This window comes from Rhinatrema bivittatum, chromosome 1 (assembly GCF_901001135.1).
Source record: "Rhinatrema bivittatum chromosome 1, aRhiBiv1.1, whole genome shotgun sequence".
NCBI classification, from domain to species: domain Eukaryota; kingdom Metazoa; phylum Chordata; class Amphibia; order Gymnophiona; family Rhinatrematidae; genus Rhinatrema; species Rhinatrema bivittatum.
In genome coordinates, this window is record NC_042615.1 from 640,665,779 (window position 1) to 640,692,675 (window position 26,897).

Below are 26,897 nucleotides of genomic sequence, written 5' to 3' on the forward strand. Positions count from 1 at the left end.
TTCTAAAAATATATGCATGTATGTTTTATGCAGGAAAATAAAGTAGGACTTGCATAAATCAGTTTATTTTAAAACATTCACAAGTCAAGGAAATAATCAGTTTTACCGATTGGTCCACCAGTTCATACAGTCCTTCTGGTTTTTCCGCTTGAACTTCCCCCAGTTCACCCAGACTTCCCACCCAGTTAATACTAAACATGTTTAATATCATTTACGCCAAATAATTAGCAGGTGTAAAATTCAGCGAATAAGTTGGCAAATCTACATGCATTTCTTTTAAAATAGCAAATTATGCCTGTAAATGTTGTTCTTGCTCCAGAATGTCCCAGATCACCCCTTTTATATGCATGTATTTGTGTGCGCAAAAGTGAAAATATGTGTATGTATTTTGAACTTTCATAAAATACAGAATACATTAGTAGAAGCTACATACGCAAGTATATGCTAATTTTTCTGCACATAACATTTTGAAAATTCACCCTATAATCTATTTTTCTGTATTGACTGAATTAGTTTTGTAACTCTTTCATGTTAACTCCAACTCAGTCACTGACTGATGCATAGTTGCTCTATATGCCTTCTTTTCCATTCAGATTGTGAAATCTTCTTTTTGGCACTAATATCCTGAGGTTCTTGTGGGGTTTGAAAAGCCTCATGTTCTTCCACAGTATATGGGGTGGGTGTGTAATGTTGCATTGCTCAATGTATTTATTTAAAAGCATGATGGACTCTCTACCTGGGTAACATCAAGCTAGGTTGAGAGAACACTGCACAAATCTCATCTTTGGGTGAGCTTCCTCACTCAGAGGGTCATCAAATCTTCACAAGAGAGCACTGTTCTGTTAGTACGTCTCACATTGAATGTCAAAGTGGCCCCTAACCCCCTACACTAATACCTAAACCTCACCTTGAGTTACTAGGTGGGCCTCCCATAGAGATATAAATACCTATCTAGGGTGAGAGCATAAAGGCTTGGCTCTCTCTCTCTCTTTCTCTCTCTTTCTCTCTCTGTCTCTCTCTCCTTTAAAACTAGTAACAGGCCTTTGCGAACACATCGCAAAATGCAATCAAGCCTTAACGCAACCTATCACATGGCTTAACACTACTGAAAAAGGTGTAGCTAAAATCGGTGTTAAAGCCATGCGATAGGACTTCACAAACTGGTAAATCCAGCCCACTCCCGCCCCTAACTCCTCCTCTTTTTCAGATTTGCATCGCACCATATGTTATGATGCGATTGCATGCGTTAAAGGTATTTCCGCATGTGTTAATGCCATATTTCGCATGCATTAAGCCCTTAACACATGCGAAAACGCCTTAGCACATTTTGATAAATGACCCTATTAGTTTTTTCTTGTTTTTTTTTTAATCTTATTTATTTACTCTGGTTTTATTACTGTGTGCAAGAGATTGTAACCCGCCCCAAACTTTTCAGAGTGGAATATATAAATAATTTAAAATAAATAACTTCAAGACATAATAAACAACAGCTCACATGGGATATTCAGTGGGATGGCTGTGCCATTGAATATACCTGAATAAATCGCCAGTTAGTCAGATAAGTCTTATCCGGTTAGCTTTAGACTTGTTATTGAGCAGGCCTAACTTATTGGGTTAACTTAACTGGATAGGATTGAATATTGCTACTTATTGGATAAGGCCTATATTTATCATTTTACTATAAAATATGTGAAAAATAGTTCCCGTGATAAAAACAGGGGTGTGGTTAGGATAATTTTCCTGATACCGCATAGCCATTTACTACAACATGTGTTAAATTTATTGCATCTTGAGCTGCTGAGAGAGAGAGAGAGAGAGAGAGAGAGAGAGACTCTTAATAAGGCTCTTTCTTTCTCTCTCTCTCTCCTCTCCCTGAAATGGGATTTGCGTTACCCCTCAATTTCATTCAAAAATGCATACAATCTAACATAAAATAACAAATGCCAGAAATTTACATGGATATTGAAAGAGCGACAGTAATTAAGAGATGTAAAGAGTACTAAGACAACTCAGTGACTATTTTAATAATATAGTTAACATACTTTGATGATATGCTGACCTAAAATGTGAATATTGGGTTTGTAAACCATTGTGATCTTCTTTTGGAACGACAGTATATAAAATGCTTACATAAATAAATAGAATAAATAAGAACATAAGAAATTGCCATGTTGGGTCAGACCAAGGGTCCATCAAGCCCAGCATCCTCTTTCCAACAGAGGCCAAACCAGGTCACAAGAAAGAACCTAAACACCAAGAAGATCCCATGTTACTGATGCCAGTAATAGCAGAGGCCATTCCCTAAGTCAACTTGATTAATAGCAGTTAATGGACTTCTCCTCCAAGAACTTATCCAAACCTTTTTTAAACCCAGCTACACTAACTGCACTAACCTTATCCTCTGGCAACAAGTGAAAAAGAACTTTCTCCGATTAGTCTTAAATATGCTATTTGCTAACTTTATGGAGTGCCCTCTAGTCTTTCTATTATCTGAAAGCATAAATAACCGATTCACATCTACTCATTCCTGACCTTTCATGATTTTAAACACCTCTGTCATATCCCCCCTTAATCGTCTCTTCTCCAAGCTGAACAGCCCTAACCTCTTCAACCTTTCCTCAAAGGGAGCTGTTCCATCCCCTTTATCATTTTGGTTGTCCTTCTCTGTACCTTCTCCATCGCAACTATATCTTTATTGAGATGCAGTGACCAGAATTGTACACAGTATTCAAAGTGCGGTCTCACCATGGAGCGATACAGAGGCATTATGACATTTTCTGTTTTATTAACTATTCCCTTCCTAATAATTCCTAACATTCTGTTTGCTTTTTTGACTGCTGTAATCTTTTTCCTGGGTGGTAGCTCCTAATATGGAACCTAACATTGTGTAACTACAGCATGAGTTATTTTTCCCTCTATGCTTACCCCTTGCACTTGTCCACATTAAATTTCATCTGCCATTTGGATTCCCAATCTTCCAGTCTCGCAAGGTCCTCCTGCAATTTATCCCAATCTGCTTGTGATTTAATTATTCTGAATAATTTTCTATCATCTGCAAATTTGATAACCTCACTCATCGTATTCCTTTCCAGATCATTTATAAATATATTGAAAAGCACCAGTCCAATTACAGAACCCTGAGGCACTCCACTGTTTACCCTTTTCCACTGAGAAAATTGACCATTTATTCAGAGTAACTTGATTCAAACTGATATTATTCATTCAAAGAAATTGGAAAATTTGGAAAATTCTTCTAAGGGTTGAACTTTCTGTATTTAAAAATGATGTCTCCGAAGGACTTATTTAGAAATTACTTCATTAAAATTCTTAAAATTCCTAATGAAGCAGTTCCATTTATAACAAAAATCTATTATTTGCCTTCCTCCAAGGATGAAACATCTGGGAGTCAACCTCACGATACCTCTTTAAATATTTCAACTAACCCAAGAAACTACTATTCAGACTTTCACATTTGTTTCAGAAAGGAACTCTGTTTAAGATTCTTTTTTCAAAATCAATTATAACTATTTCATGGGCAGAAAGTTCAGATTTTCCCCGACATAACTAGCTCCACACAAGAACGGCGAAAGAAATTTCTTTTAATGAGAGGAGAGGTGGTATTGTGAGGTGCTAAATTTTCCTTAAGATATCTGTGTAAATGTTTACTTTATATTCATAATTCTAAATACTTGTTCTTTGAGCCTTCAGTTAAGAGCATATCTGGATTCACACTCCTAAATTGTATTTTGTGGGGGGGGGGGGGGGTCTGTTAAGTTAATGCAGGAGATACTTCTGGAGATTTCTTTTTTTCTTATTTCCTCTCTCGCTCTGTAAACCCTTGGTCTCCCATTTTCCTATTAAGAGATATGTGGAGATATTTGATATGTTTCTTATATACTTGTGGTACTTAATATTAAGATAATATCTTCATGTTATGTATCTCATTTTTCTGGTACAAGTATATACTTGAGTTTTGGAAAAAGAAAATTATAAAAAAAAAGAAAAGAAAATTGACCATTTAATCCTACTCTCTGTTTCCTGTCTTTTAACCAGTTTGTAATCAACAAAAGGATATCGCCTCCTATCCTATGACCTTTTAGTTTTCTTAGAAGCCTCTCATGAGGGACTTTGTCAAATGCTTTCTGAAAATCCAAATTCACTACATCTACCGGTTCACCTTTATCCACATGTTTATTAACCCCTTCAAAAAAAAGAAGCAGATTTGTTAGGCAAGACTTTCCTTGGGTAAATCCATATTGACTGAGTTCCATTAAACCATGTCTTTCTATATGTTATGTGATTTTAATCTTTAGAAAAGTTTCCACTTTTTTTCCCCAGCACTGAAGTCAGGCTCCACTGGTCTATAGTTTCCCAGATTGCCCCTGGAGCCCTTTTTAAATATTGGGTTACATTGGCCTCCCACTTGACTGAATTGTTTACATTTGCATACGCATCTCATGATGCTTTATTTATTGCTTGTGATAAGGCCCTAATGCAATTTGAAAAATGACCCCCTAAATTACCAGATAAGTAACTCCTCCCCAGAAAGTCCATATCTCACTCACCCATTATCCGACCAACTACTTAACCGAATAAGTACTTATCCAGCAAGTGGTGGCTGCTGAATGGGACTAGATATTCAGCTGCTGCCACTTAACCGGATAAGTCTATACTTATCCATCTAAATAACATTAATATTGGCCTACCCACTAGAGGAAATGGAAAAGTTTATAAAAATATTATGCCTCATGTTTTGATATTAGGTCATTCCCAGGACTGAAATATGCACTGATATTAATGGGGCAGAAGATATGTTGATAATTTCAGATGCTACTCCCGATGTCAGATTAATTCAGTATAGAAGATGTAATTAAAATAATATTATAAAGGCAATATTTAAAAGAGGGAGAAGGCATTTTAATTAAAGGAATCCACACTGAAAAATGAATTCCACAGACTTGAATTCTTTCGAGGGCAGGAAGGGCAGTGTTGTATTTTGGTGGCATGGCATTAACTTGATGGCTTGATTTAAATTTGTTTTTTTCTGATGGTGCAACATAATAAAAGGAATTCATATCAACAAGTAAATCTACATGATGCTTCCATGCTGTGCAGGCAGACCTTTGAAAATTGTATAGCATATACAATGTAAATTGAAATTGAAATGCTAATCTTGTGGTTTATTTGTGAGCTTTTCTCATGCAATATAAGTTGTAAACCATTATCTAAGTACATTTAAAATTCCTGTACTTCAAAAGTGAATATCTTCTGGACAGTTGGTTGCAATGAGTAACATGTCAAGTGTCAAATGTTTTGGAAATGGAAATGACAATCATTGGCAACAGACCATAAGATCTATATTACTCAGTTGACCATAAAACAGATATTTCATAATCTTACCAGAAGGTACAGTAGCAATGTTACAATTTTTAAATACAAAATGGTTATAGAAAGAACAAAAATCTAAAACTGAGATTTTTTAATTGAAAAAATGAGTAATTAAGTAGACTGCCATAGCTGGCGATTAATTATAAAAGAGGATTAGGAAATTGTATTGTATTTGCAATACCTAAGCTATTTTTGACCGGTCGGTTGTGTAGGGTAAATGCCAGTGACCTTAAATAGGATGTGCATCATGAACTTTTGAGGCCTTCTGCTATCCACACAGACATGGGGTTTTGCAGCTGTGTGATGATTTTGGAAACTTTATATGAGACTGTTTTTCACACAGAGGAGAAAAGACTGTATTTGTTTCTCCTTATCTGAGAGTTATCATCACCTTTCAAATGAGAGGAGAACCTTGAACCAGAATTGAGAACATGTCCTTGGTAAAACTTTTATTCAGATTTGACAAACAGAGGACTATATACTTTTCTTATGTACCCTGAGGTCTGGTATTTTTCTGTTACAGAAGGGTTTTTGTGTGCCCTTGGGCCTCGGCCCGACCCCAGACGAATCTAGGACTGGACCGAGGGTTGGAGGTGTGTCCCAGCATGACGGAGACAAGGTCTTACCCTCTGCCGGACCTGCATGATCCCGGAGCCAACAAGATGATGTTGGTTGATGAACAGTCCTTCAACAGTTCCCAGCCCTTTCGGACCTGCCGCTTTGGATCGGCATGGAGCAGCAGGCCGGACTGAGGATGAGGGCAGACTGAGGCCTTGTGACACAAAGACATGGAGATGCTGGAAATGGATGAGGATCTTGGAAGACTCTCAACGAGACGAAGAACTTGGACAAATCAAGATGAGAAGCTGGGAAGGTTAGACATTGGCACTGTCTCTCAGGGCGCCCTACACAGTCCACCACAGAACTGGTCACGGACCACCCTGTCCCACTGCGTGCCCTACACATCCTAAGGAGGCTGGTCACGGACCATGTGGAGAGGGGGACGAGCGCAGGAAGGAATCCAGCCGAGGCAAGACTTCGATGATGGAGCTGGTGTCATCCAGAGAACCACAGGAGCTGGCAGGTCAAAAAGGGCTCAGGAGCACAGGACATGAATCCAGCTGCAGGCAACTCCAATGACGGAGACGTGTCACCTGGAGAACCTTGGAGCTGGCAGGACAAGAAGGCTCAAGAGCGCAGGAGAACTTGGAAGGCACTGGAGAAGAACATCAGGAAGCAAGACATTGGGAAACAAGACATCAGGAGACCTGGACGAGGACCTCAGAAGACGAAGACATGGCACAAGAAGCAGACGAGACATGGAGCTCCAACGATGAAAGAAAAGGACCTGATGGAGCGCTGGAAGACAGAAACTTCCAGGAGCAAAGTAACTCCGATGGAAGGCAAAGGTGGAATGCAGGAGCAGCCCTTTTTTAGGGCTGATACAGGAAATGGTCTTTAGGTGGGGCCCAGGGCATATCCGGCCGTGGGCCCTTTAAATCTGGCAAGGAGGCACGGCCGCGTGCCTAGGATCAGGAACAGGAAGCTGTGCAGGACCGTGGACAGCGGTCCTGCACCGACATCGATGCGGAGAAGCAGGGCTGGGCCGAGGAGCAGGCCCTGACGACGGCAGTGGCTCCTGCTGCTGCAGGAGGACCCGAGGGCGGCTCCGGCCGCCAGGCAAGCCCGGGGACTGCGGCTTCCAGCCGCGACAAAGGCGGAAATGTCCGTGGCTCCCACTGCTGTGAAGAGGAGCGTGATGGATCGCATCTGGGCCGTGAGGGGCGGCAGAGTCCGTGGCTCCGGCCGCGCAGAAGGCCCAACGTTGGCGGCGTCCGGCCGCATCGAGAACGCAGCAAAGGCGAGGAGCCTGCGAGCAGGGGAAGCCCGCGAGCAGGATTCATAACATTTTCATTAGGCTAAACCATATGTTGGTAAAAGCCTTACTGTTAAATATGATTTTTTAAGTTTTTTTTAATTTCCATCTATTAGTAGTGTCCCTCATCCAATAGTATTTTAATAATGCAAATTTTGTTTATCAATAAAAGCATTTTGCCTGTCCTTTCTTGTGCTCATAAAATTAGCTCTCTCTTCAACGGTCACCTTAGGTCTCATGTATTAACATTGTTTTGCACTTAGCTGTTCTTGTGATAGGGGCCAACCAATGGCACCAGTAGCCCCTGTCACATGGTAAGGGCAAAGCACCACCGGTGCCATTTTGATTAGTGGCAACTAACGGCCCGAGAGGGAGAGATCGCTCCCGGGACCCCGCTGGACCACCAGGGCTTTTAGTAAGTCTTGGGGGGGGGGGGGGGGATTGGTATGGTGGTGGTGGGGGTTGTAACTAAGTAAATTTGAAGGGTTATGGTGTTTTGTTTTTTTTCCCGGTCCGTTTTGCCAAAAAAATAAAAGAAACGTAGGAAAACAAAGTTTTCTACGAAGCACCCGACCCGAAGCACATCTCTCTCTATAGTTTAGCCTATTGAAAAATACTGGACATCAGTGTACATAAGAACAGTATATAGTCATCGGTTTGTCAAGTTTGAATAGTTTATAGAGAGGACTTTGTGGTTTTTGGTGTTGTCCTAAAACTCTTATTCAGCCTGAGACGAGCTATGAAATGGATATTGTTCTAACACCTGTTTTGCTGATGGACTATAATGAGCATATGATTATATTCCTATGTATTGGGTCCCAGATGACAACATTTGCATTCTACCAATCCTGTGTGTATAGGAGGTGGCAATTTCCAATCTAGATCAACGTTGGAATCTTATGGAACTAAATATTCAAGAGAGATCTGAGTTACCCAGACAGACTTGGACCTCTGATAATATCTGAACAGATATTATCCTGGGGATTTTATCTGAATGAGCCTTTGCTAAGGGCTTTCTTGTGGCTTTTTCCACAGATTCCTCCATCTCTGCCAAGAGAGCTTTGTTAACAGAACTGCTGCAATAAACCTGCAAGCTAAACTGAGTTTTAGGTACTTAGTACAGTCTGCTTCATAACGGAGAATCAGTTATTCTTGCCAACACTCCTTGAAAGACTTTTGGTTAATTAGTATATTTTATCCTTTTTCTGCCTTCATACCTCACGGAGACATCCGTAAGACTTTTTGTGTTTTATCTGTCTTACAATACAAGGGGCTTCACTGGATTAACCCTTGATTTTGAGGCAGACACCTGGACTTGTGCAATACTACAGAGGGTGAGAATATTGGCTTAATTACCTTCCAGTTGGGCTAATTTAGTTTGGCAATTGCATAATTCTTAAGTGCAAAGTTGAGCTTAAAAATAACATTTATTTTCTGCTTATCTTACATGACAGTGCTTGTGCTGAAAAACTAAAATTGTAACAAACCAAAACCAAACAGCAAAAAAAGTGTATCATATTACTCTTGTTTTCACATATGCTGCTAATAAATTAATTGACTACCTCATAAAAACTGTCCGTATCTGCTCCCTAAAACTAATGAATTCATGTTGTAAGGTTATTGGTTAAATATGATAATTTACTTTAAGGTTATCCCCCACCAATTCTTCTTATAGTCTGTTTCAGAAAACCTGATATCTTGATTTTCCTGTGTTTTTCTGTTCTTATATAGTAAAAATGTAACTAGAAAAAAAAAGAGGGATAGGAGATCCGTTTTTTTTCTCTTCAAAGACAAACTGAAAATGTGTATGCATATGTACTGTAACCTTTAATATCATTGATAAATTTCCATTCATTGTTTTTGTTACTCACAGATTTATCACAATTGTTCCTGTGTCCAAAATCCAAAACATGCATGGTCCAATGCTGGAGATTTCTTCAATTCCTCAATTGCTCGAGAGGGGAAATGTCCCGCCACATGCAAGAACATGTCTTTGTTCATGGGTTTTTTCTTTTTTGTTGTGTTTTTTACCTTCATGAGTGCCACTCCAATCACTATAGCCATCCTCAGGTATGTTCTTTCTTCTATGTGAAGTATAGGGTTCTAGTAACCATAATCGTCTGCACATTGAGAAGGTTGTTATTGGGCAGCATTCTTCATAGCTTCCATGAGCTTGAGGTGAAGAAGGGACTAAAAATCTCCTGTATTACACCTGTGGATAATTCTTATATTAATCCAATAAAAGGTATCCTTTGCTGCATGAAGAATAGTTTTGTTTCATGAAAACACAGGGGAGTTCTTATGTAGCAATAACTGTTTCTGTCGGATTTCAGGAAAAATGTAACCGTTAGTAAGGAGGCAGTAAAGAGGTCCCAGACAACTGATCCGCAAAGATAAACTTTTATTGCCAGCAAGATGCAGCTAAGACAAAGGCTTAGAACAACTGCATGCCACTCCCCTTAAGGAGCAGGCTTTTATACATTCTTTTAAGTAGGCGTATCTTACAATCAGACCATTGCATATGTCATTTGACAGACATAATATGATGGACATTTTATAGCAGCAAGTTAATTATTACAGTACAAAAATGTAATTATAAAATGGTAGTGCGTTCCACTGCATGTCAGTATGTCAGTACGTAGTGCATTCCAGTGCGTGTCAGATATTAGTGCATTCAATATGGCTGTGCATTTCAATGCTGGCGTTGTTAATCAGTTTTCAGTTTTCTCACATTCAACGATTGTTCATAGGAATCTGAGCTCCTACAATCCCCCCTCTGATACTTCAACTTCTTTAGAAGGCGTAAGTATCATCTTATGAGGTAGCTGAAATGACAAACAATAATTAGTACAATACTTAATGTTAAGGACCCTAATATTCTGTCAGGTTGTTGTTTACTTCACCGGGGTTGAGACGAGGGGTCCCTAGAGGAGCACCCCCCCTTTGTATCCGGACTTAATCCTAACAAGATCCTAAAGTTAAAATTAACTTTATTGTAAAGATTATTTAAAAGAAATCTTCATAATCTGAATCTGAGGGGAGTGTTGAAACTGAAGTATACTGATTCATCATCATAATATGAGCTGCTGCTCTTCGGTCAGCTATGGTTTCCATCATTGTACGTAAGTACCTGAGGAAAAAAGGAAGACATAAAGGGATTATAATACAAGAGATTAAACATAGTATTATAGGAATGAAGAGTTCCTTAAATCCTGGGATGGAAGATATCCAACTAGGCATTGATGAAGTCCAATCAAAGGCTCCAGACCAGGTTTGTACAGGAACATGAGCTAGTCGTACCATGCGATCAGTAATTTCTTCAATAACTTGACTCTTATCGTCAATCTGTAAACAACTCCAGGAAAATCTGGTCTAATGCCTTATGAAATGATGTATGCAAGACCACCACCACTTCCATCATTTCATAAGGCGTTAGACCAGATTTTCTTGGAGTACATCGAATATGCAATAGAGCTAATGGAAGAACATCTGGCCATTTAGTTTTTGTTTCTTGACATAGTTTAGCTAGTTGACTTTTCAAAGTTCTATTAGCTCGTTCAACTGATCTTCAAGAATGGAGACTTCATCTCCCTATTATTGAGAAAGTAATTGAGCATCGATACGAGAAAGATACACCTCTCAATAATAGGGAGATGAAGTCTCCATTCTTCTTGAAGAGGGTGGAACGCACTACCATTTTATAATTACATTTTTGTACTGTAATAATTAACTTGCTGCTATAAAATGTCCATCATATTATGTCTGTCAAATGACATATGCAATGGTCTGATTGTAAGATACGCCTACTTAAAAGAATGTATAAAAGCCTGCTCCTTAAGGGGAGTGGCATGCAGTTGTTCTAAGCCTTTGTCTTAGCTGCATCTTGCTGGCAATAAAAGTTTATCTTTGCGGATCAGTTGTCTGGGACCTCTTTACTGCCTCCTTACTAACGGTTACATTACCAACAAAGTGGTTGGGTAAAGAGGCTGCTTTAATATGGCTGACAAATTTAAAGTTTGAAGATGCAAGCTTTTCACATCCTAAAACAAGAACATTAAAGCACCAACAGAAAGCACAGAAACTGGTTTTTATTTATGAATGAGTGTATTTATTTAATATATTTCTTATTCATTTACTCCATGGTTCATGGTGAGTTACATAAAAAACATCCACCAAAATTTGCTAAAAATCTCAGGTTTTGACAACATTTGGAGTGCCCTCAGGGATTTGTACTAGGACCAGTAATTTTCAATATATTTATAAATGATCTGAAAAAGGGAGTGATGGGTAAGGTGATCAAATTTGCAGATGACAAAAATGTATTCAAAGTTGTTAGTTCACAAACCAATTACATGGAACTGCAAGAGTTAGCTTAGCTGAGTTTAAAAAAGATTTATACAAGTTCTTAGAGGAGAAGTCTATAAAATGCTATTAATCAAGCTGACTTAGGAAATAGTCCGTGCTTATTACTGTCATTAGTAGCATGCATCTATTTAGGGGCAGATTTTTAAAAAGTACGCAAGCGCGTACATTTGTTCGCGCATCCAGCACAAACAAGAGTACTCTGCGCGTATCTTTTAAAATCCGGGGTCGGCGAGCGCAAGGCTGCACAGAATCGGCAGCCTGCGCGGGCCGAGCCGCGCAGCCTCCCTCCGTTCCCTCCCCCCACCTTCCCCTCCCTAACCCACCCCCCAGCCCTATCTAACCCCCCCTACCTTTATTATAAAAGTTACACCTTCCTGCCCCGACCTGGGAGCAGTTTTGGAGGCCTTGGCCACGCCCCCGGGCTGGAACCACGCCTGCGGCCCTGCCCCCGGAACACCCCCAATGACGCACTGCCGCGACACGCCCCCGACATGCTCCCCCAGGAAAGCCCCGGGACTTACGCGCCCCTTAATGTTTGGGTATTTGCCAGGTACTTGTATCCTGGATTGGCTGCTGTTGGAAACAAGATGCTGGGTTTGTTGGTTCTTATGCTCTTAGTACAAAATCAATGCAGCATTAATAAGTCCACACCAAATATTTAATACAATTATTTGAAAATTAGGCCCATCATAAATGAACCCAAGGCAAAGTGGACTGTTAGCAATAGAGAGTTCTTAGATATAATCATTGGTCCAATTTATCTAAACAGTTTTTTTGGAAATTTCATTCATTTCATTGGTTTTTCTTCACCCGCTTAAATATTGAGTAAAATTCCACTTATCCTTTCAGTAATGTTGTTATAGTCCACAATCTTGTAAGCAGTCAGACTTATCTTTCAAAATATTGCAGAAGTTCCAGATCCTGAAACAAATACATGTTTTGGTGCCCCTGCATAAGGGGAGCTTCAAGGTTGTCATGGTCTCAAAACCCTCTATTTGTTAAAGACTTCAATGTCTCTTAGATGTAATATGAAAGGCAAACATACTTTATCAGGATTCACTGGAAATTAGTAGATGGATCATCCAATCACGTTATGTGGGACCATCCCATTGGAAAATATATTAAAATGCTTCAACCAATAATGGTCTAAATCATTGACTGTTAGTGTAACTTACTATGAAAACAAAGGCATGCCCAAACTAAAAAGTAGTGCCCATGCAATTGAATCATTCAAACCATAAGGAGAAGTTGAGTTTGGTGTAAAAATCCAAAATTGCTCTCAAAAGTTGAGATAACCTGCAAGATACTCCCTTCTAGGGGAAGGGTATATACATTTAATAGTAGTCCAACATAAGCTTGAAAACTATGGGCCGTATTTTAAAAGGGTGGCGCGTGTAAAGCCCCAGGACACATGTAAGTCCCGGGGCTTGCAAAAAGGGGTGGGGAGGGGGCGGGGCATGGGCGGTCTGGGGCGATCTGGGGCAGGGTCAGCGGCTCCTGGCACAGGGGCCATTTGTTGCTGTGCCGGGGATCGCGTGCTGGCAGTTGGCTGGCGCGCACAACTTGCGCCTGCCCAGAGGCAGGCGCAAAAGTTAAAACAAACATTTGGAGGGGGGGTTAGAGTAGGGGTAGGGGAAGGGGTAGGAAGGTCAGGTTAGGGGGAATGGGGGAAGGCTGCGTGGCTTGGCGCGCAAGGTGCACAATTGTGTACCCCCTTGCGCGCGCTGACTTCTGATTTTATAACTTGCGCATGCCTGCACGCACAAGTTATAAAATCAGGTGTACATGTGCACACGCTGGGTAGCGCACGCACATGTATGCCCACATGCAACCTTTTAAAATCTACCCCTATGGCCCTTGTCTAAACAATGCTTCTTCTTATACTCAGTGAATGGTACAAACGTAGGGGCTGATGTAATAAGCTAAGCTAAAGCTGCGGTGGGTTTTTACGTGCATTATTCCCACACTAGTCTTATGCTTACAAACCTACGGCTAGCTTTGTGCGACTACATGCAAATGGCATGCAAAGGAGGCAATTAACTATTCATGGGCTATGCACACTTTGGTTAGTGTGGGTTTTTGTATGCGGGTTTTTTAGTGCTAGGGTCAGGGCAGGAGTTAAGTTTAAGCACGTGTCTGGAGGCTGGTTTACTCTATTCTGGCATTAGTGTGGTTGTATGTTTTTGTATCTCTGGGGTAATCATGATTACCTTCACGTTTTCCAGATGCTATGGTACATTTTGCAAGTCAGCTGAAGAAATCTCTGCCTCATTTCCAGCAATTACCGGTATCATGATTTTGTAGGCCTCTATCATATCCCCCCTCAGCCATCTTTTCTCCAAGCTGAACAGCCCTAACCTCGTTAGCCTTTCATCATAGGGGAGCTGTTCCACCCCCTTTTTCATTTTGGTTGCCCATCTCTGTACCTTCTCCAGTGCAACTATATCTTTTTTGAGATGCGGTGACCAAAATTGTACACAGTACTCAAGATGCGGCCTCACCATGGACCGATTCAGAGGCATTATGACATTTTCCATTTTATTCACTATTCCCTTCCTAATAACTCCTAGAGATGTGAATCGGGTGCTGGAATTGGTTCCAGTTTCAGTATCGTGGACCCGTGGGAATTTCCGTTTCCCGCGGCCCGGACGGTTTTTTCTTTTGGCTGTCCCGAGCCGAAAAAAAAAACCCCACCCGACCCTTTAAATCTAATTATTTACAACCTCCCCCCCCAAACTTAACTAAAGTACCTGGTGGTCCAGCGGGTGTCCCGGGAGCAACCTCCCGCTCTCGGGCCGTCGGCTGCCACTAATCAAAATGGCAGGAGTTAAGTTAAGCACGTGTCTGGAGGCTGGTTTACTCTATTCTGACATTAGTGTGGTTGTATGTTTTTGAATCTCTGGGGTAATCATGATTACCTTCACGTTTTCCAGATGCTATGATACATTTTGCATTTTGCATGGTAGGAGCAATGGACGGCCGGCGCCATCTTAAAAAATGGCGTGGGCCATCCATTGCTCCTACCATGTGATAGGGGCCGGCCAATGGCACTGATAGCCCCTGTCACATGGTAAGGGCAAAGGGCCATCGGTGCCATTTTGATTAGTGGCAGCCAACGGCCCGAGAGCAGGAGATCGCTCCCGGGACACCCGCTTGACCACCAGGTACTTTAGCTAAGTTTTGGGGGGGGGGTCGGGAGGGTGGGGGATTGTAAATAATTAGATCTAAAGGGTCAGGTGGGTTTGGGTTTTTTTTTTCTGTGTGCCCTTTCTCCCCCCCCCCCCCCCGAAACGATAAGAAAACCACACAAATGTTTTGTTGGGTTTTCCTATCATTTCGGGGACCCCCGATATATGACAGATTAGAAAATATTGTACAATATTTTCATCCGTCAAAAAAACAATGCACATCCCTAATAACTTCTAAAATTCTGTTTGCTTTTTTGACTGCTGCAGCACACTGAGCCGATCTTTTTCCTGGGTGGTAGCACCTAATATGGAACCTAACATTGTGTAACTATAGCATGAGTTATTTTTCCCTCTATGCTTACCCCTTGCACTTGTCCACATTAAATTTCATCTGCCATTTGGATACCCAATCTTTCAGTCTCTCAAGGTCCTCCTGCAATTAATCCCAATCTGCTTGTGATTTAATTACTCTGAATAATATTGTATCATCTGCAAATCTGATAACCTCACTCATTGTATTCCTTTCCAGATCATTTATAAATATATTGAAAAGCATCAGACCAAGTACAGATCCCTGAGGCACTCCACTGTTTACTTTTTACCACTGAGCTGTACAGAATGAGAGAGAGAACATGAAGAGGTTAAATATTGCAATACCCACCTTTAGTCCCAGTCCCGAACCACAAACTTCACTGTTTTATGAAAGGGAAAGGCTTTCGCCCCTGTGAATCACTCGTGAGTTACCACATTAATGCGGGTTTCTGCACAGTTTATTACATTTGGCCTTGACTGTGTGTATTTGTGCATGTTGTTGTTGCAGTTGGACACTGCTGGTGAGATAGTGGACCCTTGGGCCAGCCTACCTAGGGTGACAGGGCAGGCCGGGGGGTGGAGCCACAAGTAAAAGGCGTTCACCCAGGAACCAGGAACCCCCCGGGACGAGCCCGTAGGGCACCGGGTCCCTGGGACTTGGTATTGAGACAGAAAGTCCAGGAACTCAGGCTGACCGGGACCAGTGCAGGCAGGAAGGATAGGCAGTCCAAGGTACCCGGGAGACAGGGACCAGCTGTACAGGGCCGAGAGCCGGCTGAAGGCAGGGCAGCGGGCAGCAGCGGAGTCTGTAGCGAGCCGGAGGCGGAAGCAGGCTGTAGGCTGAAGCGGAATCAGTAGCAAACCGGAGGCTGAAGCAGGCTGTAGGCTGAAGCGGATTCAGGCCGAGGTCAGAGGCTGGCTGCAGACTGAAGCGGAGTTGGAGGCAAACCGGAGTCGGAGGCAGGCAGCAGGCTGAAGCGGAAATCAGAAGCAAACCGGAGTCAGAAACAGGCAACGTGGAGATCACCAGGAACGCAACTTAAGAACAACTATGGAGTTGTGAACCTCGTTGCAAGGCAATGAGAGATAGTTTGAGCGCCGGTTATATCGGGACTTGGGCGTGACGTCACCCGCACGGGTGGGGCCAGGCTTCCGGGGGTTGAGCGCTCAAGACGGGCGTCCTCGCGCGCGAGACAGGAGAGAAGCAGGCACATAATGGCGAACGCCATGTGGAGTGAGAGAAGCCCCCGGGGTCCGGAGCGGGCGGAGCGCGGTGATTCCTGAAGCGGAGGTAGGCAGGTTTGGGCCTTAGGCGGAGGGAAGCGGTAGCGACCGCAACAGTACCCCCCCCCCCTTTACGGCCCCTCTTGAGAGGACCGGGTTTCTCCGGGTGGTCACGGTGGAATTGTTGCAACAAGGACTTGTCCAGGATGTTGCGGCTGGGTTCCCAGGTGTTGTCCTCATCACCGCAACCCTCCCATGCGAGTAGATATTCCCACCTGTGGTTGTAGAAGCGAACATCCAGGACCTCTCGTACCTGGTAAGTGGGATCATCGTCGATGGTAGTAGCTGAAGGATCTGGAGGTTTTCGGTGATAGCGAGAGAGGACTACGGGCTTTAGCAAGGATACTTGGAAAACATTGTGGACTCGAAGAGAGGACGGCAACCTTAGCTGATATGACACTGAGCCCACTCTCTCGGCGACCTGGAATGGTCCACAGAATCTGGGCGCAAATCTTCGTGAGGGGAGACGGAGTCAAATGTTTTTGGTGCTAAGCCAGACCCGGTCTCCTGGCTGATAGGTAGGAGGCGGTCGTCGGTGGCGGTCAGCCACCTGTTTGGCAGAAGAGGCTGAGCGGATTAGTTTGTTCTGGGTCTTCTGCCACAAAGTCTGTAGCTGACGCGCCGTCAGCTGGGCGGCTGGAGATGCGCTGGGAGTAGCAATAGGAAGCGGAGGTCTCAGCGGTTTCCCGTAGACTAGCTGAAACGGTGAGAGCCCGGTGGCGGCATGAGCTTGATTGTTATAGGCAAACTCGGCCCAGGGCAGTAGTTCTGACCAGTTGTCTTGCTTCTCATTGGCAAAGGCTCGAAGGTAAGCTTTCAGCGATCGATTCATCCTTTCGGATTGTCCGTTACTCTGCGGGTGGAAAGCTGTAGAGAAGCTGAGCTTTACCTTGAAACACTTGCAGAGAGCTCTCCAGTAGCGTGCGACAAACTGGGGCCCCCGGTCGGAAACGATGTCTTGTGGGAGGCCATGTAGCCTGAAAATATGCTGGGCAAAGAGGAGAGCTAATTCGGGGGCAGAGGGCAATTTAGTCAAAGGAACAAGGTGTACCATCTTAGAGAAGCGGTCGACGGTAAACCAGATAACCATTTGACCGCCGGATGGGGGCAAGTTCACCATAAAATCTGTAGCAAGATGGGTCCAGGGCTCTGTGGGGACTGGCAGGGGCTGTAGAAGGCTGCACGGGGGTCCAGGACTGGGCTTTTGACGAGCACAGGTGGGGCAGGAACTAACATACGTGCGCACATCCTGTCGCATGTTGGGCCACCAGTAGAAGCGGTTAAGGAGTTCCAAGGTTCTTTCACGTCCTGCATGCCCTCCAGTGAGGGAGTCATGAGCCCAGTGTAGAGTCTTTAAACGGTCTCGTCGGGAGACCACGGTCCTATCTTGGGAGAGGACCGTCAGGGCGGACAGGCGAACCTTACTAGGATCGAGAATGTACTGTGGGGGTTCTTGGTCCTCCTCGGATAAAGAGGTCCGGGAGAGAGCATCAGCTCGGAGATTCTTGGACGCCGGCCGGTACTGTAAGACAAAATCAAAGCGACTGAAGAACGGCCCAGCGGGCTTGGCTAGGATTTAGGCGTTGAGCCTGGGACAAAAACTCTAAGTTTTTGTGATCCGTGTATACGGTGATCGTGTGACGGGCCCCCTCGAGCCATTGCCTCCATTCTTCAAACGCGAGTTTGATCGCGAGCAGCTCTTTGTCACCGATGGAGTAGTTAATCTCGGTGGGGGAGAACTTCCTGGAGAAGTAAGAGCATGGCAAGAGTTGTCCGGATTCGGAGTGTTGACTAAGGACCGCTCCGACGGCAATGCTGGAGGCATCGACCTCGACGATGAAAGGTCTGGCAGGATCGGGATGCCGGAGACAGGTGTCCATGAGGAACGCCTCTTTCAGGTCGGAGAAGGCTGCGACCGCAGCGTCAGGCCAATTCTTGGCGTCAGCTCCCATGCGGGTCAGAGCAGTAAGGGGAGCGACCCGATGCGAGTACTGTGGAATAAAATGTCTGTAAAAGTTAGCGAAGCCCAAGAATCTCTGAAGGGCCTTGAGACCCTTGGGTTGAGGCCATTTAGTTATGGCAGCTACTTTTTCGGGGTCCATTCGGAATCCTATAGAGGAAATGATATACCCCAAGAAGGGCAGGGCCTCAGCTTCAAAAACGCATTTTTCAAGCTTGGCGTAGAGGTGGTTGTCTCGGAGAGCTTGCAGGACTTGTGCGACGTGGTGACAGTGAGTCTTCAGGTCCTTGGAGAAGATGAGCACATTATCAAGGTAGACAATCTCATGGGAATGGAGCATGTCACGTAGGACCTTGTTCATAAGGTTCTGGAAGACGGCAGCGAAGTCTCTATATGGTTCGGGCAGCAGAAACGAGGAGCAGAGGTGCAAGGCTTTCAGTGGGCGTGGGAGCCGTAAACAATGTTCAAAACAATAGGGACCCCACCGGGTTAGCTGAAAGTTGTCCTACTAAATAACGGGTGAGTGCTTTCGCAACCAAGGTAGTCCAAGGGCCAGGGGGTGCACGGCTCGCTCCAAGACTAGCAGGGAGATCTCCTCCGAATGGAACAGGCCTGTCTGGAGAGTCAATGGGGTTGTGGAGCAGGTGATAGTACCAGGGAGCAGCATGCCCCGGATAGAGGAAATCCGTAGCGGAGGAACCTTCTGTTGTGTGGGGAGAGACAGCTGATTCACCAGATCGGCCACAATGAAATTCCCCTCAGCACCAGAATCGATGAAAGCCCGGATCTGGAGCTCCCCACCGGGGTATTTCAGAGTCACTGGCAAGATACATAGAGGAGCTGATCCAGTAGCGCCTAGGTGTAGCTCCTCGGTATAACCTAGGCATGGTCGTTTCCCGGACGTTCCGGGCAATTGGCGAGGAAGTGCCCCTTGCCTCCGCAGTAGAGACAGAGGCCCAACGAGCGGCGCCTCCTCCTTTCTTCGGGAGTTAGTGGAGATCTACCCAATTGCATGGGTTCTCCACTGCTGACAGAGGCCGGTAGGACCTTAGGAGCCGGGATTCTGGAGGCAGAGGATGACTGTGGTGATGCTTTCCGGTAGGAGCGGGTCTCCTTATCCCGCTGCTGCAGGCGACGATCCACCCTGCCGGCGACGTCAATTAAGTCATTTAAGTCGTCCGGGAGGTCCCGTCCTGCTAACTCATCCTTGATGCGACTAGCAAGTCCCTCCAAGAAGATTCCCCTAAGGCAATAATCCCGCCAGCCAACTTCCATGGCCAGCATGCGAAAGTCTATGGTGTAATCGGCCACCGAGCGTGCCCCTTGCCTGAGGTACAAGAGCTCCGAGGCAGCGGTGGTCTGGCATGCAGGATCATCAAAAGTGAGGCGAAAGTTGAGGACAAATTCCTGCAGATTCTGTAGCAAAGGGTCCTGACGCTCCCACATGGGTGAAGCCCAGTCAAGGGCCTTACCATCCAGTAGCGAGAATATGTATGCTACTTTAACTGCGTCTGAGGGGAACTGTGCAGGCAGGAGGGCAAAACGCACGTAGCACTGATTTAGAAAACCACGGCATGTCTTGATATCCCCGGCGTACCGGGTCGGCGTGGGTAGCTGAGTTACTGAAGCTGAACTGGGTGCAGGAGCTGGAGGAGGGGCTGGAGGCAGTTCCGGAGGAGAGGCCTCCAGGCGAGAGACCAGCTGTTCCACATTAGCAGCAAGCATGTCGATACAGTGCTGTTGCTGCTGGAGGCATTGTGCCATCCCCGGGATGGCCTGCAGGCTTGGGGCCTCCGCTGAGTCCATGGCCTTGCAAACTGTTGCAGTTGGACACTGCTGGTGAGATAGTGGACCCTTGGGCCGGCCTACCTAGGGTGACAGGGCAGGCCGGGGGGCGGAGCCACAAGTAGAAGGCGTTCACCCAGGAACCAGGAACCCCCCGGGAGGAGCCCGTAGGGCACCGGGTCCCTGGGACTTGGTATTGAGACAGAAAGTCCAGGAACTCAGATAGGCTGACCAGGACCAGAGCAGGCAGGAAGGATGGGCAGTCCAAGGTACCCGGGAGACAGGGACCGGCTGTACAGGGCCGAAGGCCGGCTGAAGGCAGGGCAGCGGGCAGCAGCGGAGTCTGTAGCAAGCCGGAGGCGGAAGCAGGCTGTAGGCTGAAGCGGAATCGGTAGCAAACCGGAGGCTGAAGCAGGCTGTAGGCTGAAGCGGAATCGGTAGCAAACCGGAGGCTGAAGCAGGCTGTAGGCTGAAGCGGAATTGGTAGCAAACCGGAGGCTGAAGCAGGCTGTAGGCTGAAGCGGATTCAGGCCGATGTCAGAAGCTGGCTGCAGACTGAAGCGGAGTCGGAGGCAGGTAGCAGGCAGAAGCGGAGTCAGAGGCAAACCGGAGTCGGAGGCAGGCAGCAGGCTGAAGCGGAAATCAGAAGCAAACCGGAGTCAGAAGCAGGCAACGTGGAGATCACCAGGAACGCAACTTAAGAACAACTATGGAGTTGTGAACCTCGTTGCAAGGCAATGAGAGATAGTTTGAGCGCCAGTTATATCGGGACTTGGGCGTGACGTCACCCGCATGGGCGGGGCCAGGCTTCCGGGAGTTGAGCACTCAAGACGGGCGTCCTCGCGCGAGACAGGAGAGAAGCAGGCACGTAATGGCGGATGCCACGTGGAGTGAGAGAAGCCCCCGGGGTCCGGAGCGGGCGGAGCAAGGTGATTCCTGAAGCGGAGGTAGGCAGGTTTGGGCCTTAGGCAGAGGGAAGCGGTAGCAACCGCAACATGTTGTTGCATGTGTTTTACTTTTGCGCGGATTTTCTGCGCCCATCTCCTTTGCATACCTGTCCTTTGTTATATCCCACTGAGGCACCTGATTTTGCTGCACACGCTAAAAAAAATATGTGCAGACTACTAGCACCGATTTCCCCGCAGGTCTTCTTACATCGGCCCCTTAGTTTGTGAACCCTCCTGGAACAGATAAATAACTACAGTACCCAAATGTAATCCACTTTAAAATGCCTGAAAAAGCGTAATATAAATCAAATCAACATAAGAACATAAGAAAATGCCATACTGGGTCAGACCAAGGGTCCATCAAGCCCAGCATCCTGTTTCCAACAGTGGCCAATCCAGACCATAAGAACCTGGCAAGTACCCAAAAACTAAGTCTATTCCATGTAACCATTGCTAATGGCAGTGGCTATTCTCAAATATATAAATAAATACAAACAGTTTCCCCTTATGGTTTGAATGATTCAGTTGAATGGGTACTATTTTTAGTTTTGGCATGCCCTTGTTTTCATAGTAATAGCCAATGATTTAGACCATTAATGGTTGAAGCACTTTATTATATATTCCTATGTGCATGCAAAAGTGAAATACATGGGTATTTCGACTTTTATAAAATATAGAATATGCGAATAGAGTCTGCTTATGCACATATATGCTAATTTTTATGCACATAAAATTTTGAAAATTCACCCTATAGATGGTAACTTTCAAATGGGCACGTGGGTGCACATATACGTGTGTGCGTTGGCCTGAGCTCAGAGACGTGGCAGTCTTATAACGTGCACACACACATGCATGTATGTTATAAAATAGGTGCATGTGTGTGTGTGCCCAGTTTTGCAAGTGGATGAGCGCAGCTGCAAAAGTCAGATTTGAGCTGCACAAGTGGGGGAATTTTAGAAAAAGTACTCGTCCATGCCATAACCTCTCTGGTTCTTTAGCCTGTACCCCCCTTAGTTACTCCAGACTCCTTAAAGCACTCAGGGATGCCTGTTTTTGTTTTTTTTAATTTATACCTGCTCCATAGCAGAAGTAAACTTGCATGGAACTGGATCTGGGGGTGCATCAAGGCATTTAAGTACTTGTGTGCACATCTCTTGGCTGCAACCTGGAACACCCCAGCCCCGGCCAACCATTCCTCTTTTTTGTTCCAGGTGAGATATTCACTTAATAGGAGATGTGGGTGCATGTAGGTGGCTTTTAAAATCATGTGGACACATGCAATTCTGACATGTGCGTACATTTCCTGATTTTGGTGCGTGTCCGGCTTTTAAAATCCACCTCTTAGACATATCTTGAATATAACCTATTTATAACAGAAAATGTGCTTATATTAATAACAATAATATGCAAGTAATTGTTTATTTACAATTCAGGAAAATATGTGCTCTGCAAATTCACATCTCTACAACTGGCAATTTATATCAGGGCACACAACTCTAGACCTGGAGGACTGCAAATGAGTCTGGTTTTTTGTTAACCAAACTGTACAAATATTGAGTGTCTGAAACCAAAGGTTTAATAAATGTCTTGAATAATCGTTGTAATTACTTGAAAACAGACCAGAGTATGATCCTTAAGGACTGGAGGCATACACTTTGATCTAGTTGATCTTGGATAAGTCATTTTGGGGCATAATATACTAAGGCGCCCTAGTATTAATGCCTATACACTAAAGAGTTAATTTTTAAAGGAATTATGCATATAAAATTAGCATATTGTGTGCAAGTAGCTTGTATTCATGTACATGCTATTTTATAAACATCAAACATAATGGGTAGATTTTAAAAATGCGGCATGTGCACCCATAAATGTGTGTATCTTGGCATGTGCAAAATATGTGCTATTGTATATACCGTGTTTCTCCGAAAATAAGACAAGTCCTATATTATTTTTTAGCTCCGAAAAAAAGGTTAGGGCTTATTTTCAGGGGATGTCTTATTTTTTTCGTTATTGACCCGCCGCGGAAAATTTCGTTTTCCCATGGTTCGAGCCGATTTTATTTCGGCTGCTTTGAAACCATATCCGAAACCTGCCCCAACCCATTACCGTACACTGGGGTTGTAAAAAAAGCAAACCAACCCCCAAACCCATCCCAACCCTTCAAATTTGTTGTGGGATCTGCTAGCAGGTTAGCAATCTGTTGGGATTTGCTATGCGGATGGGAGGAGCTAGCAGATGAGAATAGCAGTCTGATAGAATCCCCTCCCCAAAGGGGAGGAGTAGCAGTCTGTAGTGTACTGCCTCCTATGGGTCTGCTAAGGAATGGCAATGTTTTATGATGTAGACTGCAAAGTTGGCAATCTGTACCAGCGGAGTACTAGAGATGGTGCTCAGCTGGACAGAAAGTAGCTAGGTGAATCCTTGGGCCGATGGCAGATGACAGTGCTCCCAGGAGGGAGTCCCGAGAGGGACCACCAGCTAGGCTGGAGTATGGAGACAGACACAGATAGTTTTTATTAGAAATGTAGTATAACCACCAGAGGTGGCAGTAGTGAGCTGGCATGCCCGGCAGGGCTGAAGTCCCTCAGATACTGGAACTGCGATTCCAAGGTTGCTGAGCTGCAAAGAGACTGTAGTTAGTGAATAGACAGGGTATGCAGATATACATAGTAAGGATGTAAATCATTTGCCCGATCGTCTTAACAATCGGGTTCGGCTAGAGGGGGAAAAAAATCTGATCGGTGGTGATGTGAATCGGAATAGGTTCCAATTCACATCGTTATTTTTTTTTTAGTAAGGCCCGACCCTTTAAAATTGACCCCTTACCTTCCCCCACCCTCCTGAACCCCCCCAAAACGTTTTACGATTACCTGGTGGTCCAGTGGGAGGGTTGGGGAAGGTAAGGGATTCATTTTATAGGGTCAGGGTGGGTTTAGGCGTTGTTTTGGTGTGCCGGTTTTCCCCGCCCTCCCACCTCCCCTGATTTACGATTTTTCACGATAAATCGGGGGAATTTCTATTGTATCACGACTCTTAACAATTTTTGACGATTTAAAAAATATCAAGATTTTTTTAAATTGTCAAAAAATGATTCACATCCCTAATACATAGCCAGTACTAGATGATAACTCACATAAGGTCTTGAGATGGCTCAGTAGCTGGAAAGGGTTAGGCCCTCGAGGAGCGAGTCCCTGGTTCCAGGGAAAGCTCCGAGAGAGCGGTGGCAACTCACAATAATCTGTATCTGGAATAGCTTCTAGTCAATATAGAATATTCAGAGTGTTCAGGAACATAGGCCCTCGAGGAGCGAGTGCCGGTTCCTATACACCTTCTGATATAGTAACTCACAATGTCTGTACCTGCGATAGCTTCTGGGCAAGGAGAATCTTCAGAGTGTTCAGAAACATAGGCCCTCGATGAGCAAGTACCGGTTCCTATCTGTAGTCTGAAATAAGAACTCACAATGTCTGTCTCTTGCGATCGCTTCCAGGCAATGGTGAGTCTTCAGAGAGTTTAGGAACATGGGCCCTCGAGGAGCAAGTACCGGTTCCTATCGGTAATCTGAAATAGAGAAAGAGAATGAGGCCCCTGAGGAGCGGGTACCCCTGGTAGGTCCGCAGAGGCAATGTTGCGAGAGTGAGCGGGTCCAATGGAAATCCCGCAAGCAATCCTTTGGATGCAAAGTAGTCTTGGACAGCTAGTCCAATCGGAGTCCTTGCTAACTCGATCTGTTAGCAAAAGTAAAGACCTGTATTGACGTCATCCACTTCCAACATAAAAGGTCTTTACTTTTGCTAACAGATCGAGTTAGCAAGGACTCCGATTGGACTAGCTGTCCAAGACTACTTTGCATCCAAAGGATTGCTTGCGGGATTTCCATTGGACCCGCTCACTCTCGCAACATTGCCTCTGCGGACCTACCAGGGGTACCCGCTCCTCAGGGGCCTCATTCTCTTTCTCTATTTCAGATTACCGAAGTATGTATCAGCAAGGGCGCGAACCTCAGGCTGATACATACTTCGGAGCGCGTGCCCTACGTCATCAGGAACATGGCGGATCCGCAGCGTCGAGCCAGAAAGGAGACGCCGCGGCATCAAGCCGTCCATCAGGCACGGAGGGAGTCGCCACAGGTAGAGAGGGTGGAGCGAGGGCGAAAGCAGGCACGAACGCAACAAAATTTAATTAATTGCAACCACACCACCCTCCTGACCCTCCAAAAACTTGCTGAAATTCCCTGGTGGTCCAGCGGGGGTCCCGGGAGCGATCTCCTGCTCTCGGGCCGTCGGCTGCCAGTAATCAAAAATGGTGCCGATGGCCCTTTGCCTTTACCGTGTGACAGGGGCTATCGGTGCCATTGGCCGGCCTCTGTCACATGATAGGAGCAATGGACGGCAGCGCGGGCCATCCATTGCTCCTACCATGTGACAGGGGCCGACCAATGGCACCGATAGCCTCTGTCACATGGTAAGGGCAAAGGGCCATCGGCGCCATTTTGATTAGTGGCAGCCAATGGCCCGAGAGGGGGGAGATCACTCCCGGGACCCATCTGGACCACCAGGGACTTTCGGTAAGTCTTGGGGGGGGTTCGGGCAAATCTTGGGGTGCAACCGCTCGTCCACCTATAACTAGGGCTTATATCTGAAGCCCACTCCAAAAATCCTGAAAACTCAAGCTAGGGCTTATTTTCAGGATAGGGCTTATTTTCGGGGAAACATGGTAGTAGGTTATAAAATGCTCTTCACGCATGTCTGCAACTTTACATGAGAGAGAGAGAGAGAACTTCTTTATAGGGCTCAGCCTGACACTCAATTTATGGACCATTGTAAGGGGGCACTTTGATTTGGGGTGAGTTTTCCGGAGGTGGGTTGGGGTTAGAGGGGGTGTTATAGACACATTCAGGGGTATTCATTGTAAAATGACATCATTAAAGAATGTTAGACCTTACAAGTGATGAAAATTCTGACAAGAGGAGTTGATTTGTACACTGCAGTCTCTGCTAGCTGCATTGTACAAATCAACTCCTTTTCATCCAGGATAGCAGGATTCAGTAGTACAGAAGACTTGTAAGAGCAGAACACAAAAAGACATACAGCAGATTCCTGGAGACCTCCCATGCTTTCTGAAATGCTTCTAGCATCTGGAATTTGTACAAGTTGAATTCTTGTGAAACTAACCTGTCTCAGCTCAATAGCTGAGCAGCTTTTACCAACTCCCTGAACCAGAGTTTTCTTTCACTAGCCTTTCTCACAATATTCCCTCTGAGGATTTCACTGTCCACACTAAAGATCTCACTTCCTCCACACAGTACATACAACAGATGGTAAGATTTAAAGATATAGTAGAGCACTTTCAAACCATAACCCCCCTCCAATTAAACTTTTCTGCAAAAGGATAACTATGTGTTTTTAGTATTACATGGATGTTACATAAGCACACAAGCATAGCTGGCTAGCACTGAAAATTGGTGCTAGTCATCTAAGTTACTCCCTACCCTGGGGAACACTCATAATTCAAGTATCTAAATACAGCTGCCTTAGTTAGCCGGCCACATTCCTTTGAAAACTGACCCTAGTCCCCTTTAACAGCAACCCTTGAAGTAATCAAAAGCAGCTCACCCATTACTGTTTTGAACTCTAATGAGCAAGGTTTCCTTTAATGAACCTCTACATGTGGCAGTAGATTAATTTACCTGCTATATTTGAAATGGATGCAGTTTCTTCAAGATATGGACATGTGATGGCATTGTTAAAAGGAAACGGCACTGTGCATTGCAAGCCAAACTGAGAAGACTG

General features: G+C 44.9%; 1 protein-coding gene across 1 annotated transcript in view; it reads left to right on the forward strand.

Annotated features, from left to right (window-relative positions):
- SLCO4C1 (solute carrier organic anion transporter family member 4C1) overlaps positions 1-26,897 on the forward strand; it is a 203,386-nt gene that overhangs the window by 166,753 nt on the left and 9,736 nt on the right. The window contains exon 10 of the mRNA XM_029572679.1: positions 9,138-9,334. Coding sequence (XP_029428539.1) covers positions 9,138-9,334 — 197 coding nt within the window. The remainder of the gene's footprint in view (positions 1-9,137; positions 9,335-26,897) is intronic.